The 22,366-nt window shown below is 43.5% G+C and overlaps 1 protein-coding gene across 7 annotated transcripts; it reads right to left on the bottom strand.

The window, feature by feature from the left end:
- Window positions 1-452: 452 nt before the first annotated feature.
- Window positions 453-20,128, bottom strand: LOC139530672 (cytospin-A-like). 7 transcript variants are annotated; one of them, XM_071327277.1, is made up of 11 exons: window positions 20,033-20,128; window positions 18,197-18,324; window positions 16,711-17,262; window positions 16,465-16,538; window positions 5,044-5,588; window positions 2,905-3,001; window positions 2,629-2,689; window positions 2,343-2,515; window positions 2,068-2,184; window positions 1,913-1,972; window positions 453-1,799 (listed from the first exon to the last, which is right to left on the bottom strand). In XM_071327277.1, the coding sequence occupies exons 2-11, from the start codon at window positions 18,234-18,236 to the stop codon at window positions 1,710-1,712; spliced, it is 1,809 nt and encodes a 602-aa protein (XP_071183378.1). In that variant the 5' UTR covers window positions 18,237-18,324; window positions 20,033-20,128; the 3' UTR covers window positions 453-1,709. The 7 variants fall into 7 exon arrangements, 6 of the variants coding, with proteins under 6 accessions (XP_071183378.1, XP_071183374.1, XP_071183372.1 ...); XM_071327273.1 differs by having other exon boundaries at window positions 16,693-17,262; XM_071327271.1 differs by lacking the exon at window positions 20,033-20,128 and adding an exon at window positions 19,314-19,614 and having other exon boundaries at window positions 16,693-17,262.
- Between the last annotated feature and the right edge of the window lie 2,238 nt (window positions 20,129-22,366).

Raw genomic sequence — 22,366 nt, forward strand, 5'->3', positions numbered from 1 at the left:
TCCTAGCATATTTTATTGCACACATTAAAATCAACCTTTTTCAGTATCACCCACTTGGAACAAATGTTAGTTTGGCACAAAACAACTCCCTAGCCGAGAGCTATTGTGGATGACTTATTGAGTAATATTATTCAGATGTCTCAAGGTTGTCATGATTAATTCAAATTAGTAATTAATGGACGTGATCTTGATGACAAGAGGGCAGCGGCTAGGTGTGACGTTGTCCTAGTCGTCATTGCGTGTGTGTACAGTGTGTGTGCGACTATGGATATAGCTTGTCAGCTTTGAAGACACCAGTAGATGGAGACAAAGGCAACACCAAACAAGGTCTCACCTTTGATTATGGAGGACCAAGCCTGCAATAATTAGATGTATTTAGATATCCCAAGTCAAATCACTGTGATAAAGCAATTCAGTCTCCGTGGAGACCGTACAGAACAAACAATGTTAGCTTTATATTGACAATTTTATTTATTCTGCATCTTTGGCAACATAGTCAGCGATCACATTTTAGTTACATATAAGCATCCACGGATTGCGAGAGACTGTATATATGCATTCCTTTCCTTTTAAATTACAATCATCAAAGTGCTTACAAAAGTGCATATTTACAGAGTGCTAAAAACGGATAGAAAACATGAAAATCTTTGGAATGGAAAACTGATATTAAAAAAGGCACTGCACACAAATCAGCAGCTTAAGAAGGTACTGCTGGGGAAAAAATTGCACCTGCACTCCTGACCACAACGGGGCTCTGTTGTGCCAACAAACCCTAACTTTGACTACATGCCAATCACTAGCTAGGTTTCCATCCAATTGGCCACAGATTTCCATGTGAATATTATAAAATCTGTATGAAAACAATAGGCACATTTTCTCACCACAGATGTGTTTCCATCAAACTGACTTGTTGCGGATTACATGCTGTGCGTGATGACCTTAGTAACATATAAAAAATATATTTTGATCTTAAACTCTCATGTACAGAATAAAACAAATTAATGGGTTTCCATTGCATTTTCAACTCTACCGATGGTTTTGTCCAAAAACTGTTGCGTTATATAGCAAACGTACCCACTCTGGTTTTGGCACATGTGTGCTAGCTAACACCTGGCAGATCAGATACAGTGCGGGTATAGGCTAGCCTAGGCCTACACGATTATTATGGGTAAGATCGAGATTATTTGTCAAAACGGCAGCCAAGCATCAATCAGAATAAGACCCTCGAAATGTATTGGAAAGGAGCATCAAGCTCATCACGGTGCACTTTCACCCCCCTGTGAAGTTCATAACTTATTTCATCTGTCGCCTAATAAACTGCATGCTTTCCCGAGTCGTAGTGGGACGACCACACAACATATCATTTCGTGACCAAGTTTACCATATGATTGATGGTTATTATATCAATATTAGAACACAAAAAAGCGTTTCTATCACCATTTCTCGCATAATTAATTGTACCGACACAAAAGTATCCCACCATGTTGAACAAAACTTGTCTGTGGAAATTTATGAAATTGTACCAACATTTCCTCTTTCCATCAACCCGGTCATTTTCATGCATCAGGTAATTCATCCACATGAATTGGTTGGATGGAAACCTGGTTAAATGACCATCTCAGCTAGTAGAAGGGTGAGTCACACTCCCTATCCTTCAACCAGTAGCAGTGAACTGTAACTCCCTCCGAGGCTTCCCTCATACACAGTCATTACATCTCAAAGTGATGGTACATGCTCTCCACATATCCCAGAACCCTTTGCCAGTCTGGTCCTCCAGCCCTCAGCATCTCCTCCATGGTCTGTAAAACACATAGGACTTCAATACGGCAGCATCTCATTCACTATTGGGTTTTCATACAAGCATACAATGTTGACACGAACACAGCTTCTGATTAACAGAGACTCGACTCACAAGTAATGTTGTGATTCCAACATTCTCTCCAGTCTTAAATGCCAGGCTGAGGTTCTCCCTCTATGGATAAAAGAAGTAGCACCATGTTTGACAGGCTAATCAATAGGTGTGTGTGCAATGCATGCAAGTGTGCTATGCATGTGTGTGTTACCCACCTTGCTGTCAGGGCTAAGGGTGCAGTAGGGGATGTGTGAGGGGAGGTAGGTGTGGTACAGAGCACAGAAGGCCAGACCATCTGCCCAGCTACTGCTGAAGTTAGTGATGTCAATATTCTGTAAATAGAGTGAGCGGGGGCAGAAAAAGGGTCAAGAAACTATCCTAATGAGCATTTACTGATTACATATGGAATGTTCAACATTCTCTTTACCTCAGTCTCCAAGCGTCCTTTCTCCAGACCCTGTTCAAAAACAAAAACATTGTGTTACAGTACCTTGTAGCCCTGAGTGCGGTTCTGACACCAGCGCAGCAGAGAGTTCCTCTTGGAGCCGCCATGCCGGCGTAGCAGCAGACTGAAGCCATCCTGAGACCTGGTCTTAGAAGCCTTGTTAGGGGGCAGGTCTGTCAGGGCAGAGTTGTACTGGTTCAATGCTTCCTCCTGTATCCCTGTAAAACACACAAATGATAGTAGAATGTATTTTACCTGCTACATTACTGATCACAGGGTCATGGTAGTACGAACGCACTGAAATATGGTTGATTGGGGAAAACAAACACACCTGTGTGAGTGCTGGACCAGCTGTCTTGCCTTTCTCTTTTTCCTCTGGTTTGGCTTTGGTTCTGAAATGAGAACATAGATAATATCTATTCATACGCTATTACATACATTTTATTGTTGTTCCTCAATATTTCAAAAACATGTGAAGACGTAAGTCGATCACCAAACACATTCTAACTATTGCAATGACGCCACCTGCTGGAATAGTAATGGTTATATATTTGCAGGGTTATGACACACAGACTAGCAGTTGGACCCCAAATTCTATGTGGTCTACCTTGAATGTAGACCCAACTATTGTGGCAGTATTGGACTGGGATGTTCCATTCTGTGCAGTGGGAGTGTCTGAAGACGCGGGTAGTCTGGAAAGGCTTCTGTGAAATCATGGAATGCCCTTTGATATTACTGGATGAACTCAACTCACACACTGATCAGAGAAGAACCATTTGTTGTTCAGCTCATCAGGGGTCAGACATGACAGCAAAGCGAACAATTGTTGAAACACTTTATTCTCAGCTTTCACCTTCAGTACTAGTAGTAAAATAAGTTAACATGGTTCTTTACAAATCCATGTCCTTAAGTGTCCTGCCTGAACGTCACTTCCATTCCAACAACCGCTCAACCCTCCATACAACGATTTGTCTGATTATGCAACTCTGTTCATGATTTACAAATTATGGCAGTCAAAAATCAGTCTGGATTTACAGTTGAAGTGGGAAGTCTACATACACTTAGGTTGGAATCATTAAAACTAGTTTTTCAACCACTCCACAAATTTCTTGTTAACAAACTATAGTTTTGGCAAGTCGGTTAGGACATCTACTTTGTGCATGACACAAGTAATTTTTCCAACAATTGTTCACAGACAGATTATTTAACTTATAACTCACTGTATCACAATTCCAGTGAGTCAGAAGTTTACATACACTAAATTGACTGTGCCTTTAAAACAGCTTGGAAAATGTCAGAAAATGTCATGACTTTAGAAGCTTCTGATAGGCATCATGGGTCAATTGAAGGTGTACATGTGGATGTATTTCAAGGCCTACCTTCAAACTCAGTGCCTCTTTGCTTGACATCATGGGAAAATCAAAAGAAATCAGCCAAGACGTCAGAAAAAAAAAATGTAGATCTCCACAAGTCTGGTTCATCCTTGGGAGCAATTTCCAAACGCAGTAAGGTACCACGTTCATCTGTACAAACAATAGTACGCAAGTATAAACACCATGGGACCACGCAGCCGTCATACCGCTCAGGAAGGAGACGCGTTCTGTCTCCTAGAGAAGAACGTACTTTGGTGCGAAAAGTGCAAATCAATCCCAGAACAACAGGAAAACAAGGACCTTGTGAAGATGCTGGATGAAACAGGTAAACAAGTATCTATATCCACAGTAAAAACAAGTCCTATAATCGACATAACCTGAAAGGCAACTCAGCAAGGAAGAAGCCACTGCTCCAAAACCGCCAGAAAAAAAGCCAGACTACGGTTTGCAACTGCACATGGAGACAAAGATTGTACATTTTGGAGAAATGTCCTCTGGTCTGATGAAACAAAAACAGAACTGTTTGGCCATAATGACCATCGTTATGTTTGGAGGAAAAAGGGGGATGCTTGCAAGTCGAAGAACACCATCCCAACCGTGAAGCACGGGGGTGGCGCTTTGCTGAAGGAGGGACTGGTGCACTTAGCAAAATAGATGGCATCATGAGGTAGGAAAATGATGTGGATATATTGAAGCAACATCTCAAGACATCAGTCAGGAAGTTAAAGCTTGGTCGCAAATGGGTCTTCCAAATGGACAATGACCCCAAGCATACTTCCAAAGTTGTGGCAAAATGGCTTAAGGACAACAAAGTCAAGGTATTGGAGTGGCCATCACAAAGCCCTGACCTCAATCCCATAGAAAATGTGTGGGCAGAACTGAAAAAGCGTGTGCGAGCAAGAAGGCCTACAAACCTGACTCAGTTACACCAGCTCTGTCAGGAGGAATGGGCCAAAATTCACCCAACTTATTGTGGGAAGCTTGTGGAAGGCTACCCAAATTGTTTGACCCAAGGTAAACAATTTAAAGGCAATGCTACCAAATACTAATCGAGTGTATGTAAACTTCTGTCCCACTGGGAATGTGATGAAAGAAATAAAAGCTGAAATAAATCACTCTACTATTATTCTGACATTTCACATTCTTAAAATAAAGTGGTGATCCTAACTTTCCTAAGACAGGGAATTTTTACTAGGATTAAATGTCAGGAATTGTGAAAAACTGAGTTTAAATGTATTTGGCTAAGGTGCATGTAAACTTCCGACTTCAACTGTAGCTAGAATAGCCAGCTATATAAAATCATGGACATTAACATTCATTTAAGTTCATGTATAGTTGAAATCCTTCAAACAGGTAGTCATCCTGGTACTCACCTTGACCTCTCCTGTGCGAGCATCCGCCCCGTCTCCCTCACATCACGCCCCTCTCCACTCCTCTCCTCATTGGTCACCTTCATCAAGTACCGGTTGGCGACGACCTTAGTGTCCGTCCTAGCCTCTTCCACAACCACATTCTTATTCACTTCTTCCTGGCTCCTCTTCCCCATCTCTTCATCTCCTCCTTGGCCCACCCTGCTGATTCCCCTCTCCCTGCCCCGGTGGCTTCCCTCCTGGGGCTCAGGTGTGCTGATCTCCCCAGTGGTACTCTCCTTGCCCTGGGTCTTGGCCTGTCCTGGCCCCTGGTTCTGGGTGAGGTTGGCCAGTCTCTGCCTGCTCTCCTTAAGCTCTCTTCTCAGGATGACCAGCTGCCCATCAGTCTCTTTCCATCTCTGCTGGGCAGCCGCCAGCTCTCGCTCTGTATCTTTCTGAGCCGTTCTGAGCACGCCCAGCTCCTCTTCGGCCTCGGCCCTCAGCCGGTCGGCCACCGCTACTGCCACCTGCAGGTCAGACTGAAACTGCTGCCACTCCCCTCTCTCAGTCTGCAGAAAGGAAGACAGTGACAATTATCTACTATGAAGAACAATCCATAGGTTGAATTGGGTGTGTTAGGGCTGGGCTGAAACAAACATACACATGGTCAAAAGTATGTGAACACCTGCTCATCGAACATCTTATTCCAAAATTATGGGCATTAATATGGAGTCCCCTTTTTGCTGCTCTAACAGCCTCCACACTTCTGGGAAGGCCTTCCACTAGATGTTGGAACATTGCTGCGGGGACTTGCTTCCATTCACCCACAAGAGTTAGTTAGGTCTGGTTCGCACTCTGCGTTCCAATTCATCCCAAAGGTGTTCGATGGGGTTGAGGTCAGTGCTCCGGCTGGCCAGTCAAGTTCTTCCATACCGATCTCGACCAACCACTTCTGTATGGACCTCGCTTTGTGCACGGGGGCATTGTAATGCTGGAACAGGAAACGGCCTTCCCCAAAATGTTGCCACAAAGTTGGAAGCACAGAATTGTCTAGAATGTCATTCTATGCTGTAGCGTTAAAATGTCCCTCCATCTGAGTCAACTACTCACAACATTTTATGCACTGCTAGCTAGCTTTAGCTTATGCTTTCAGTACTAGATTAATTCTCTGATTGGGTGGACAAGATGTCAGTTCAACCTGCAAGAGCTCTAATAAGTTGGAATACACCCTCTGGAAGTTGTCATCATTACTGTGTAAGTCTATGGAAGGGGATGAGAATGATGAGCCTCCTAGGTTTTGTATTGGAGTCAATGTACCCAGAAGAGGACATAATCTAGCTGTCCTCCAGCTATACCATGGTGCTACCCTACAGAGTGCTGCTGAGGCTACTGTAGACCTTTGCAAAACTGTGTTTTAATCAATTATTTGGTGACGTGAATATATTTAGTATAGTTTCAACTAAAAAGGACAACTCCCCTTCCTCATCTGAGCAGTGGAGGCTCCTACATATAGTACCAGTCAAAAGTTTGGACACAAGGGTTTTTCTTAATTTTTACTATTTTGTACATTCGAGAATAATAGTGAAGACGTCAAAACTAGGAAATAACACAAATGGAATCATGTAGTAACCAAAAAGTGTTAAACAAATCCAAATATATTTAAAATTTTAAATTCCTCTGGTCTGATGAAACAAAAATAGAACTGTTTGGCCATAATGACCATCGTTTTGTTTGGAGGAAAAATGGGGAGGCTTGCAAGCCAAAGAACACCATCCCAACCGTGAAGCACAGGGGTGGCAGCATCACGCTGTGGGGGTGCTTTGCTGAAGGAGGGATTGGTGCACTTCAAAATAGATAACATCATGAGAAAGGAAAATGTGGATATATATTGAAGCAACATCTCAAGACATCAGTCAGGAAGTTAAAGCTTGGTCGCAAATGGGTCTTCCAAATGGACAATGACCCCAAGCATACTTCCAAAGTTGTGGCAAAATGGCTTATGGACAACAAAGTCAAGGTATTGGAGTGTCCATCACAAAGCCCTGACCTCAAACCCTTAGAAAATGTGTGGGCAGAACTGAAAAAGCGTTTGCGAGCCAGGAGGCCTACAAACCTGACTCAGTTACACCTGCTCGGTCAGGAGGAATGGGCCAAAATTCACCCAACTTATTGTGGGAAGCTTGTGGAAGGCTACCCGAAACATTTGACCCAAGTTAAACAATATAAAGGCAATGCTACCAAAGAATAATTGAGTGTATATAAACTTCATTTCCACTGGGAATGTGATGAAAGAAATAAAAGCCGAAATAAATCACTCTATTATTTTGACATTTCACATTCTTAAAATAAAGTGGTGATCCTAACTGACCTAAGACAGGGAATTTTTACTCGGATTAAATGTCAGGAATTGTGAAAAACAGTTTAAATGTATTTGACTAAAGTGTATGTAAACTTCCGACTTCAACGGTGTGTGTATATATATACATATATATCCTCCTAATGTTGTGTCGCTTCAAGACCAGATTGATCTCAGTTTGTCTGTCAGAGTAGCCACTCATTTAGGTGGTATTAAAAAAAGATTCAGCTAATGTCTCCTGTCATGTAAATGACGTAGAATGGCATGAAATGCATTTTTTAAAGGCAGATTTTTTCTAAGACTAAAATCAAAATCCCCATGTGTGGAAATCCTAAAAACGCCTCTGCTCAACTGTAGCCTACGCCACATTGCCAAAGATGTCTTAATCAGGCCCTGTCTGCCAGCATCACATCATACACAGCACCTCTAGAGACTATACGATTTAAATGATTAAATGTCCATTTGGCCTTCATAAACTAACAGCTGGATGGGATGAGACAGAGGCAAGTCGTAGCAAGTTTAGAGGAGTGGATCTAGCGAAGCAAATGAGCCACATCGAGACCTGTGCAAACACGTTGCTGTAAACAGCCCTGGCCTCATTCAGGTGCACTGGCTCAGATCCACTAACCTGGAATGTGTGACTTGTTTACAGCTCTTACTCCAAAGGGGCTCACTGAGGTTATTGCTGAATTTCTAATGAATCAAACAAGTTCAACACAGGGAGAGGAACTCATACCACAGCAATGCAGCAGATCATCACATACAGTAAACTCACGAGAAAGGGTGGATACAAAAGATACCAATACCAGATTGCGACGCAAAGTGGCTTCGTCAACTAACATGCTAACCAAACTGGCCGCGCTGCGTGCGCAAGCATAGCAAAATAAACCAAACAGCTTAAACGAGTATGCATAGCCAAGCCTTAAAATAGAACGGATCAACTCTATGCGAAGGAGATGTGTCGTGCTACATGAGGAAAATGGTGGGTACACCAGATACTGACTGGTTCTGATCCACGACCCTACTTTTTTTATTTTATGCATATCTGTATTCCCAGTCATGTGAAATACGGTGTATTCGGAAAATATTCAGACCTCTTGACTTTTTCCACATTTTATTACATTACAGCCTTATTATGAAACGGATTAAATTGTTTTTCCTCAATCTACACACAATACCGCATAATGACAAAGCAAAAACAGGTTGTTTTTAGAATGTTAGGCAAATGTACAAAAATAAAAACAGAACCATTCAGACCCTCTGCGACAAGACTCAAAATTGAGCTCAGCTGCATCCTGTTTCCATTGATCATCCTTGAGATGTTTCTACAACTTGATTGGAGTCCACCTGTGGTACATTCAATTGATTGGACATGATTTGGAAAGGCACACACCTGTCTATATAAGGTCCCACAGTTGACAGGGCATGTCAGAGGAAAAACCAAGCCATGAGGTCGAAGGAATTGTCCGTTGACCACCGAGACAGGATTGTGTCGAGGCACAGATCTGGGGAAGGGTACTAAAACATTTCTGCAGCTTTAAAAAGGTACCCCAAGAAGACAGTGGCTTCCATCATTCTTAAAATGGAAGAAGTTTGGAATCACCAAGACTATTACTAGAGCTGTCCGTCCGGCCAAACTGAGCAATCGGGGAGAAGAGCCTTGGTCAGGGAGGTTGACCAAGAACCCGATGGCCACTGACAGAGCTCCAGAGTTCCTCTCTGGAGATGGGAGAACCTTCCAGAAGGACAACCATCTCTGCAGCACTCCACCAAATCAGGCCTTTATGGTAGAGTGGCCAGACAAAGGCCAATCCTCAGTAAAAGGCACATGACAGCCCGCTTGGAGTTTGCCAAAAGGCACCTAAAGGACTCTCAGACCATGAGAAACAAGATTCTCTGGTCTGATGAAACCAAGATTGAACTTTTTGGCCTGAATGCCAAGCGTCACATCTGGAGGAAACCTAGCACCATCCCTACAGTGAAGCATGGTGGTGGCTGCATCATGCTGTGGGGATGTTTTTCAGCGGCAGGTACTGGGAGACTTGTCAGGATCGAGGGAAATATGAACGGAGCAAAGTATAGAGAGATCCTTGATTTAAAACCTGCTCCAGAGCGCTCAGGACCTCAGACAGTGGCGAAGGTTCTCCATCCAACAGGACAACGAACCTAAGCACACAGCCAAGCCAACGCAGGAGTTGCTTCGGGGCAAGTCTCTGAATGTCCTCGAGTGGCCCAGCCAGAGCCCGGACTTGAACATCTCTGGAGAGACCTGAAAATAGCTGTACAGTGACGCTCCCATCCAACCTGACAGAGCTTGAGAGGATCTGCTGAGAAAAACTCCCCAAACACAGGTGTGCCAAGCTTGTAGCGTCATACCGAAGAAGACTCAAGTCTGTAATCGCTGCCAAGGGTGCTTCAACAAAGTACTGAGTAAAGGGTCTGAATACTTATGCAAATATGATGTTTTTTTATTTGAAATACATTTGCAAAAATGTGTCTGTCATTATGGGTATTGCTTGTAGATTGATGGGGAACATTTTATAGTAAGGCTGTAACGTAACAACATTTTGAAAAAGTCAAGGGGTCTGAATACTTTCCGAAGGCACCGTACATATTAGGACCGAATGACTTTAATTGACTGATTTCCTTATAAAATCTTTGAAATTATTGCATGTTGTGTTTATCTCTTTTGTTCAGCGTAATACAGATGGTTCACAGTTGGTTTTGCTATTTTAACTTGCGTGTCACGAACGTGTCCGGTGGGGATAGACAAAAATCGGCGGACGCAAGCGCGGAGCCGGATTAGTCAGCGTGTTAACATACCAGTAGACTTCCGCCATGTTTTCTTCACATATCTTTTTCTATTGAGTGCAGATGCAGGAGAGGAGACCAGGTGAGAACGCCACTACTGACAAACGTACACCCTGAGAGCATGCCCTAGCTCTGGACATGCACAAACACTGCCCTGTGGATAAAAGGTATAAACTAAAACAGAGGCTCTCAAGCAGAGTTGCTGAGCCAAAAGGTAAAATGATAAGGACCACTGAGAAAAGCTGTTGAGAGCAGCCGAAATACAGCACTATCCAGTTACCAAACATGCAACGGCACAAAGTAACATGCACAGATGGAATCAGTGCAGAATGGGTGTGTGAACATTGCAATGTGACCCCGCAGAGAAATGTGGGAGTGTGGAGGAGTGGAGGGGTTGCCTTGTTTGGTAATTAAATGAAGAATGGATAGAGACGCAGAGGAGGCGAGACTGGAGCCAGCTCGTTTCCTCATCTGACCAGCGACTCTAGACCACAGCTGGGTTCTATTATGTCGTCATTGGACGGACACACACACACACACACACACACACACACACACACACGCGAGAGCATATTCTCTTTCACTCACACACCTCTCCTCGGTCTTTTCTCTTCCAACACAACCACAAAGTGAAGTTCACCGCTCTCTCTAACAAGGTAAACTTTAGAGCACGGACAACCACTGAACAACCCGTTCTTACATTCTTTGATTCAAAGCCTCAGAGTTTAAACTGCCTTATGGCAGTAGACACAAAGTGCTTTTTATTAGTACACATGATGCAACTCATAATGCCAGATGGGAGACAAGAACACAATGGGAAACCATTAGACTAAACCACCCCGTCCTTTACTAGCCTATGATCTGCATCCTGCCTGTACAGCTAACTAACTGTCAGTGTGTCCAAATATGGCACGTCTTAGATGGGAAACAGGAGGGGGCACTCCTCACACAGAGAGATAACACTGTTGATTCTCCCTTAGACACACACATACTCCCTCTCGGGAATCCCTAGTGATCCCCCACAGGCACAGACTCGTATGCACCGACACATGCCGCATAGTCTCTCCAGGAGGGTTGTGGTTATATCTCAGCTGGTGTATGTGTGAGAGAGAAAGAGAACCATCCATCTGTCCCCAAGCCTCCATTCACTTCCACACCCAGACTCCCTAATGCATACTTGAGTCTGTGTCCCCACTCGCCATGGGTTTTCTGCAACTTTCTACACTCACTTGGGTGTATTGAACAACCAGTTCCCATACTCATCAAGAGACCAGCTCAGTTCTTTAACAGCAGTCCCTACAAGGCCTGTGGATACACTCACCCACACTAGACACATCTAGATCAAAGACAGTGCTTCTATCCCCCCACACACACGATATCTAACTTCTCCCCAGCCGCAACCATTTATTTTGCATTGCAAATTTGACACACAACCTTCATTTGGCATGTAAACATATTCAACCTCAGTTTTCAGAGCCAAAACCAGCTCAATCCTGGAAATCTGCAGCACTGTCCAACTGGAACTGATCCCAGAGCAGATCTGAGAGCTATTTAATCCACGGGAAAAGATCAGCCCACCTACCCAACCACACAGACAGGCGCAATAGACAGGGAAAGAGATCGGGTGGATGGACGGGACATTGGTTTGGTGAGAAGGAGGAGTGGACGGAAAGGACAGGAAAGAGGGGCTAGACAGGGAAAACGAAGGGCAGAGGTGGGATCAGGAGGGAGCAACAGTTGTGAGGTCGTTTGAGTGTCTGTGCTGAGAGAGGGAGGTGTGAGAAGTGGCCCCTCAGATGTCCAGAGAGAAAGCGTGGAACAAGAGAGCGGCACGGGAGCGAGAGAGTGCGAGACAGCGGCAAGAGAGCGCTGCACAGGAGCGCGAGAGAGCGGCACGGGAACAAGAGAGCGGCATGGGAGCAAGAGCACGCTCTCAGTCAAGTGCCGCTCACTCCCATGCCGCGAGAAAGCGTCGTGGGAGCGAGAGGCACAAGAGCGCGAGAAGGCGTCGCGGGAGCGCGAGAGAGAGCGGCGCGGGAGAGCGAGAGAGCGGCGCGGGAGAGCGGCGCGGGAGAGAGAGCGAGAGTGCGGCGCGGGAGTGCGGCACGGGAAAGCGAGCGAGCGGCACGGGAAAGCGAGAGGGAGCGAGCGAGCGGCACGGGAAAGCGAGAGGGAGCGAGCGAGCGGCACGGGAAAGCGAGAGGGAGCGAGCGAGCGGCACGGGAAAGCGAGAGGGAGCGGCACGGGAAAGCGAGAGGGAGCGGCACGGGAAAGCGAGAGGGAGCGGCACGGGAAAGCGAGAGGGAGCGGCACGGGAAAGCGAGAGGGAGCGGCACGGGAAAGCGAGAGGGAGCGGCACGGGAAAGCGAGAGGGAGCGGCACGGGAAAGCGAGAGGGAGCGGCACGGGGCGGAGAGCGGGAAAGCGAGAGAAAAGCCAACTGACATTTACTCATGAGGTACTGACCTGGTGCACACTCTACACCTACTGTGATTATTATTTGACCCTGCTGGTCATCTATGAACGTTTGTTCTTCAAAATGTTCAATCTGGCTTTAATGGCCATGTACTCTTATAATCTCCACCCGACACATCCAGAAGAGGAGTTGTTCCTAGCCACCATGCCTCTACGTCTGCATTGCTTGCTGGCTTCTGTTTAACACTTTGTGACATCTGCTGATGTAAAAATGGCTTTATAAATACATTTGAATCAATAGTGTTTACCATTATTTTTTATGACTACCTCATCTCTGTACCTCACACATACAATTATCAGTCGAGCAGTGAATTTCAAACACAGATTCAACCACAAAGACCAGGGAGGTTTTCCAATGCCTCGCAAAGAAAAGCACACATTGGTAGATGGGGTAAAAAAATAAATAGACAATGAATATCCCTTTGAGCACGGTGAAGTTATTAACTACACTGTGGATGGTGTATCAATACACCCAGTCACTACAAAGATACAGGCGTCCTTCCTAACTCAGTTGCCAGAAAGGAAGGAAACCACTTAGGGATTTTACTATGAGGTCAATGGTGACTTTAAAACAGTTAGAGTTTAATGGCTGTGATAGTAGAAAACTGAGAATGGATAAACAACATTGTAGTAACGCCACAATACTAACCTAATTGACAGCGTAAAATATTCCAAAACATGCATCCTGTTTGAATTAAGCACTAAAGTAAAACTGCAAAAAATGTGGCAAAGAATACAAAGCATTATCTTGGGGGAAAAACCAACACAGCACTTCAGGGATACTCCAGGCAGAGCAAAAATGTACTTGGTGGTACATTAACCAAGAGCGTTTAGGAACCACTGACCTAAAACAAGGCCAAATATACACTGGAGTTGCTTACCAAGACGACATTGAATGTTCCTGAGTGGCCTAGTTAGTTTTGACTTGAATCGGCTTGAAAATCTATGGCAAGACATGAAAATAAATGGATGTCTAGCAATGATCTACAACAAACTTAACAGAGATTGAAGATTTTTATTTTATATGTGAAAATATTGTACAATCCAGGTGTGCAAAGCCCTTACCCAGAAAGACTCACAGCTGAAATCACTGCCAAAGGTGAGCCTAACATGTATTGACTCAGGGGCGTCAATACTTATGTATATTAGATATTTCTGCATTTCATAAAATTTGCTAAAATGTCTAAAAACATGTCACTGTGTCCTTATCGGGTATTGTAAGTAGATGAGCAAGAAAATCAATTAAATCAATTTTGAATTCAGGCTGTAACACTACTAAATGTGGACTAAGCCAAGGGGTATGAATACTTTCTGAAGGCACTGTATGTATATACTGTATGTATATACAGTATGTACAGTTTGTGTGTGTGCATAAAGGGGAGATCAAGATTATCTCAGAGCATTTTCTCCTTGACTTCTCAGGAGGGGTCTAGGACAGGAAGAGGCCATTTAGCAGGACTGCGTCTCCCAGAGGCCCTTGCTCTGTTTCATTTCTGGGTGGAGATGACAGGATGTCTTTTGTTGTTATCTCCTGAGCTAAGAGGTTACATGCGGTAAACCCCAGCCGCAACCTCTACCTCTGGGATTGTGTAATTTCCTGTTTATGTTTCTAAACTTATCCACCAAAAACTCTCCCCAATACACCTCTCCAAGTACAATAAACAAAAATACAGTATAAGTCGGAAGTTTACATACACTTAAGTTGGAGTCATTAAAACTCGTTTTTCAAGCACTCCACACATTTCTTGTTAACAAACTATAGTTTTGGCAAGTCGATTAGGACATCTACTTTGTGCATGACACAAGTCATTTTTCCAACTATTGTTTCCAGACAGATTATTTCACTTAATCACAATTCCAGTGGGTCAGAAGTTTACATACACTAGTTTACATACACTAAGTTGACTGTGCCTTTAAACAGCTTGGAAAATTCCAGAAAATGTCATGGCTTTAGAAGCTTCGGATAGGCTAATTGACATCATGAGTCAATTGGAGGTGTACATGTGGATGTATTTCAAGGCCTACCTTCAAACTCAGTGCCTCTTAGCTTGACATCATGGGAAAATCCAAAGAAAATCAGCCAAGACATCAGAAAAAAATTGTAGACCTCCACAAGTCTGGTTCATCCTTGGGAGCAATTTCCAAACGCCTGAAGGTACCACGTTCATCTGTACAAACAATAGTACGCAAGTATAAACACCATGGGTCCACGCAGCCGTCATACCGCTCAGGAAGGAGACGCGTTCTGTCTCCTAGAGATGAATGTACTGTGTTGCGAAAAGTGAAAATCAATCCCAGAACAACAGCAAAGGGCCTTGTGAAGATGCTGGATGAAACAGGTACAAACCTATCTATATCCACAGTAAAACAAGTCCTATATCGACATGGAAGAAGCCACTGCTCCAAAACCGCCATAAAAAAAAACAGACTACGGTTCGCAACTGCACATGGGGACAAAGATTGTACTTTTTGGAGAAATGTCCTCTGGTCTGATTAAACCCCAAAACATTGTTTGGCCATAACGATCAGGAAAAAGGGGGACTGACTTAAGACAGGACATTTTTACTAGGATTAAATGTCAGGAATTGTGAAAAACTGAGTTTAAATGTATTTGGCTAAGGTGTATGTAAACCTCCGACTTCAACTGTAAATGCAAAATGTAAAGTGTGGTCCCATGTTTCCTGAGCTGAAATAAAAGATCCCAGAAATGTTCAATATGCACAAAGCTTATTTCTCTAAAATGTTGTGCACACATTTTTTATATCCCTGTAAGTAAGCATTTCTCCTTTGCCAAGATAATCCATTCACCTTACAGGTGTGGCATATGAAGATTCTGATTAAACAGCATGATCATTACACAGGTGCACCTTGTGTGTGGCACAATTAAAGACCACGCTAAAATGTGCAGTTTTGTCAAACACCACAATGCCACAGATGTCTCAAGTTGAGGGAGTGTGCAATTGGCATGCTGACTGCAGGAATGTCCACCAGAGTTGTTGCCAGAAAATTGAATGTTAATTTCTCTACCATAAGCCGCCTCCAATGTCATTTCAGATAATTTGGCAGTACGTCCAACCAGCCACACAACCGCAGACCACGTGTTTGGCGTTGTGTGGGCAAGCAGTTCGCTGATGTCAATGTTGTGAACAGAGTGCCCCATGGTGGCGGTGGGGTTACAGTATGGGCAGGCATAAGCTACGGACAACGAACACAATTGCATTTTATCGATGGCAATTTGAATGCCCAAAAATACAGTGACAAGATCCATTGAGAGGACAATTGTGCATATCTATACGCTCAGTCATGTGAAATCCATAGATTAGGGCCTAAAGAATGAATTTATTTCAATTGACTGATTTCCTCAAATGAACTGTAAATCAGTAAAATCAATGAAATTGTTGCATGTTGCATTTATATTTTTATTCATTATACTTAGACAAATGCTAAATAAAGAATAGTAGCAACACCTAAAGCAAAGTAGTTGTACAACCTAAAAACACACATGGGCTTCGTTCTTAGATTAAAGGAAGGGAATCTGTCATGTTCCATTGTCTGAGTTTGTAGCAATGATGACCCTCGCTCCACATCTGTTTGTGCTTTAGCCAACTCTTCTCTGCAGTGTTCCTTTGTTGTCATGCCAAAGGTAGTCCATGGCATGACAACAATAGTTAGAAGAATTGGCTAAAGCACAAGTCGATCTGGGACTAGGCTAAAGCTGAAGGGTTACAGTATGTATAATCTGTTTCCTGATTTGGAAACAGGTCAGTTCATTGTTTACTGGAATGTCTTGTTAATATTTCTCACCTGCATGGTCTCCCTCAGACTCTGGACCTCTACGGTCAACTTCTGACGTTCCACCAGCAGATGCTTCAATACATCTAATAGATGGGGAGTGAGAAAAAGAAAGTGAGAGAGAGGAGAAGAGAAAAATATGTGTTTGTTCAGAGGTATGAGATCGTGCATTTCAGAAATATGTCATTGTGGGATTATTTTAGGCATTGCTAGAAAGAGGGTCTGTTAATGTCTACGTACAGTATGTGCTGCTCTTACCCGCGCTGCTCAGTGCAGCATACTGACTGGGGCTGAGACCCAGTGCTGACCTACACTCCTCCACCAGTCTCTCCAGCTCTCCCTGGTTGTCTGCCGTCCTATGGACCTCCAGCATGGATGTGCTCAGCCCACTGTCCTTTTCCTTCCAGCTATGCTCAGAGGGGCTGACCGGGCCGGCTGAAAACAAGGGGCTATCCAGAGATGGAGGACTCTTGGTGGGGCTAATCGTTGAGCTATTCCCCTGGGATACAGGACTCCTGGGAGTAGAGCAGGTGGGGCCTCCATTAAGCCCCATCACAACCTGCCTTTCAGGCGCTGCTGCATCACTTCCTGTCTTGCCCTGCAGGGAGATAAACCCAGGACCAATCACAGAGTAGCCTGGGCTGACAGGCAGGGAGGGTAGTAGTCTCTTCCCACTTAGGGCTGGAGCTGGGGCCGGAGCTGTGGCTGGGACCGGCTGGCCTGGTGTAGAGGGTGTGATCTGAGTGAGAGCAGGCAGGGTGGAGGTCACTGGAGAAGTAGGGGGGGTGTGAAACACATCCAAGTTGGGCCCTGGAGAGAATAAGAGCAACAACGCAAAAGTGTGAGTAAGAGACACAGCCAACGAGAGTGTGAGAGATTGAGTGCAGTGGTCACTGGTTGGGCATGTATCGTGTGATGGCATGCAAAGCTGCCAGGATGACTAATCCAGACCATCAACCCCCCACAATACTCAGGCTGTCATTCTCAGGATGAATGGGCCATTGCTTGTCAGGAGACACACATTCCTCTGCTCTGTGCTGCTGATCTATACCACCACTGACCCTAAGTCCTCCTTTGTTCTTGGTTTAAACAGATATTCTCTAAGCTTAATGGATATCATTCCTGATAGAGTTCAACAATACAAGTTATGGAAAGTGATGCATCATAATCAGGTCAATCTAACCCACAGCAAATTCAGTGACTGGCCGTAACTTCCCACTTCACCCGCTGCCTTCTATTCACCCATTCCAAGCCATAATGTGTGTGTCCGCCAGCATTAGGCTTACCATGATTAATCCATTTCAGTTGTGCTGAGCCGGGGAATTCTGCAGATTCATCACAGCTTGGGTAGCAAAGCCTGACAAATCGCAAGGGGACGCGAGGAGAATGACCACCGAGCAACACACACACAGGAACCAAGCCAAGATTCCTACCCCCTGACCCACACACACTCTGGAGATTGGGGAACACAAATGGAGAGATGGATCCAGTCTCTCCTCACTCCCTCTTGTCTCATTCCTTCTCTCTATTAATGCCTCTCTCTGTCCATCCCCATTCGGTCTTTTCACCATTGACTAAAAGCTGAAATAGGTATGTGAGCATCCCGCCGGGTATGCTGTCTGATCTCTGAAGGAAGAGTCAAAATACTTCAGAGACAGCTGTTCAGCACATCAGGAGGGTTGACAGGTTAAGTGAGGAGTGAGTGTGTGTGTGTGTGTGTGGGGGGGGGGGGGGGGGGGGGTACCTGTGGGTCCATGGCAGTCCTTGCTGGAGAAGTTACCCATGATGCAGTGGGAAAGTAGACAACACACCAGTGGCCCTGGCCTTTATTGGCTCTCTCTGTCTGGACAGAGCTGAGGCTGCAGAGGAGACCTGCACAACAAATCAGTACGATTAATCATCTCTAATATGGCACCGCACAATTACGTAATGTTCCACAAGGGAAATGATGCACCAATGAATAACATCCCGCACACAGCAATTCTCAAAACCCCTCGATATAGACACCAATCTATATTAAAAGTGATTAGAGAAGTATGCCCAGTGAGAGAGAGAGAGAGAGAGAGAGAGAGAGAGAGAGGACATGAGTGTACATCCAGACTAAACATTAGATAGACATCTTAGTTCTGCACCATGTTCATTTGAATTGTTCACCACCTTCGGGGAAAAACAAAAAGTCTGCAACAAACCAAAGCACATTTTAGTGAGGGATAGAACAGATGACAATATAATCCCACAACTCCATTTTAGTAGCTTTAATAAAACAGTGCCCGTATCATGAATTTGGTCGTCTAATCTGTCAGTGAGATCTGTCCAAAGCGTGCCAATACGTGACTGAGGAGCTGGCGGTTCTCAACTTTAATTATTCTCATTTGTAGCCGACTAATGACGGAGATCATTCAAACCTCAGTGGCTTTGGGCGTTTGCATTGATCTCCCATGTTAAATATACACGCAAGCCCATTTCAATATCTAAATTGGATGATTGATAGCCAAACGAAGTTGAATGCATGTAGCCCTAGAGTTACAGAACCGCACCTTCCCCTAAAATGAATTTATAGGCGCAACTCAGTCGTCCCATCAAAAATACTAAAACTCAACTTATATATTTATACAAGGAAGGAGAAGAGAAAACATTTCGTTTTTCTACCAACACGAAACCCGTCACAAAGAAATGTGAAAGTTGGCTGAGACATACGTCTTTCTATCCAAACTGCGACGCATTTATCAAGCTTTATAATCAGAGAAAAAATAAACTGTAGGCCTACACACCCTTTAAACTTTAAGGTATAATTATTTATTTGTATCCCTTTCTTTTCCTCCTCGTGCAAATATAATCAATTGTATCTCCTCCTCACCTACCTTCCCGCTGTAGCCTACCGCGGACTGGATCTGTCCTCTTTGTCAATGCGGGGAGTGCGTACCACGAAAGAGGAAGAAGTAGCCAAACGCACAAACTCCGCTTGTTCAAGGTGAAGTAGACCTATACACTCTTGTTTCTCTCGTGAGAACCCCCAATATGTAATGTGACAAGTATTTTTTAACAGAACTTAATGCATCTTCATCAACTTTATCTAACTTTCATCCATTCTGCTCTGATACAGTAAGCGCTCAGTTCTGGCCATGGCCACTAGGAGCATAATTGCGCTCTTCTATTTGCATGCAATAGTGATTGGTCGTTCGCGAACGGATCTTTTTGGTGAACGCAGGGAAAAGAATAGCATCGGTGAAAGAGACGTTAATTTGGCTCCCTGATTTGCATACTGCTACTACTGCTTTTTGAGCTCAAAACAACGTTTTTCTGTAGATAAATGACCAAATAATTATCGAAAGACAGTGAATTCTCACTGCAGACAATGAATAGTGGGGATGGAGAGTTGTCAATCTGGTCCACGTTGATGTTTTGTGCATAAAAAATGTAGTTCCTATTTTTTGCAGGCCATCTAATAATTTGGCCAGGTAAAATTGTATTTGAACAACCATTTCACGATCTGACATAATGGTAGCCTACTTTTTGGGCTTTACATTAAAGATGTTTTAAAAAAGCATGGTTCTAGGTAGATTTTTAAAGGGAAACTTACTGCTAGACACAATGTAGGGTGTTTTTCCAGTTCCCCTGCATAATTCTAATTGATGAGAGGGTGTTTCAGACATAATTATGCACTACAGCTGTGTTTTAGAATTTTCGAGCCGGTAGAGTTCAACCAATGACGTCATTGGTTGATTGATCCTGCTGTCAGATCTAAAACTGAATGGTCATGTTTTGTAGCAATTATTGTGTCTTTGTGTTTCGCAGATTGCACGATCACGCTAGCAGAGAGTAGATATGGTTTTCCTTGTTCAATAGAGCCATAGAGTACCACGGCATGAGTCATAATACCCATAAAACCTAGCGGTGAAACAGGGAAATGGTTCCAATCGTTTTTACACCATTCATTTTTCCCATAGGGGATTTTAGAAACATAAAAAATAAAGGCTGTGTTTCATGTAGACTTACCATGGTGTGACGTTTTGATAACCATATAAATCTCTCTTGGACAAGGTGACTTTTATCAAGACATCTTAGACATGCAAAACTACAAATCCCTGCAAGCTCCTGCACATCATCTCTAGCTGAAACCTTTGCTAAACAGGTATTGTCAATTTAAAGACAGTTCACAGAATTGTCAATTAAAAGAAATGTAGGCAATTTATTCATTACTATATTTAGCTAACGTTAGATAGTTAATCCAGAGATTCTTACCTTTGCCTTGATTCGGCAGTCTCATCCAGATCGCCATGGTAATTAGCATTTCATTTTTTCGGGTAAATTCAAGTTACTGGTTACTAGTTACTGGAGTTATGTTACCGTGCACTGTCTCGCCGAGATTGTTAAATAATTAACTACAATGGCTGCTTCTGATGATTCCTCTTTCCAAGATGAGCTGGATGACAATTATTATGTTTTTAATGTTCTATTAAACTGAAACATACAGCCCTATTTATTTGAGTTGGAATACATGGAAGAGGAGTTGAGACAGTGAGAGAAAAAAATTGCGAGACCAGCAAGCAGTGGGGACAGCTTAGACAAGTTAGTCCAGGACTCATGTGGGCAAATGACAAACTACTAAGTTGTTTTGCTGTCGGTAGCTAGCTAGCAATATGACCTCTCTTTTTACAGGAGGCAGAGTTGTTCAATACAGTACAATTTGGTGATACATTTGGCCATAACGGTACTTGCTAATACCACTACAAGCCAAGCTAGCCAAGTTTAGCTAGCTAGCTAACTGTGTTTGCCATACCTAAAATGTACTGCAATGTAATGTTATAGCTAGTTTGCTAAACTGGAGAATTGTTTTGATGATGATGGTAGAGGATAATGGAATGACTTTGGCTTTATATACTCCTATTAGTCTTCAGAAAACCCCCTTGACTTTTTCCACATTTTGTTGTGTTACAGTCTGAATTTTAAATTGAGATTTTTTTGTCACTGGCCTACTGTACACACAATACCCCATCACGTCAAAGTGTATTGTTCCCCCATACATTTTTTACAAATTAATAAAAAATGAACCCCTTTCTTAAGGCAAGCCTAAATAAGTTCAGTAGTAAACATTTGCTTAACAATTCACATAAGTTGCATGGACTCACTCTGTGTGCAATAATAGAGTTTGAGTAAAAATAGCATATTGTATGGATTATTTTCGCTATAACAAATACTCAGATGAAACATATTGTGCTATTTATCACAGACTACTTTGTGTCAAAGTTTAACAAGGACATTTGTTTTGAAACCATTTCAATTCTTTTTAATAGTGGTACAAAATAACATCTGTTGTGCTCCCGGTCAAAACTCACCGGTATGATTTTATGAGTAAAGAAAGGACATAGGCCCAAAACTACACATGAAAACTTTACCATATTACAAAATTAATGTCTGAACACATTAAAGAACAACAGTAACAATAACAGTATTACTAACAATAACAAAACATTCAAATCTGTCAATCAATTGTGGTTGCCTGTTGTGTGTTCTCATGCACCTGTTGGACATGCACCTGTTGTTGCATGTGCCTTGCAAATATATGCACTGCATTTATGGAACGTAATGCTCGTTTTGACATCTCTTGGTGCACACAGATCTCTTCCTTTTGTCTCTTCGGTCTCTGGTGGCCGTAGATCTTGCTTCTGGCCCTTGTATATCTCTAACCAATCCAGCAGAGGATGGTGTTGGAGGAAGGTGTTGGTGCCTTTGAATGAGGGGTGCCACCATGGCTTTCCCCAACTCTTCTCGGAATAGTCTCGTCTTGAAGAATTTCCCCTGCTTCCAGCCTGGATTCACCTCCATCCACGCCACAAACACGGTGTAGGCCGACACATCTATGATGTTGGAGAACACCACCATGAGCCAATGTGCCGTCATCCTCTTACAAGAG

Source organism: Salvelinus alpinus, chromosome 9 (genome assembly GCF_045679555.1).
Source record: "Salvelinus alpinus chromosome 9, SLU_Salpinus.1, whole genome shotgun sequence".
NCBI lineage: Eukaryota > Metazoa > Chordata > Actinopteri > Salmoniformes > Salmonidae > Salvelinus > Salvelinus alpinus.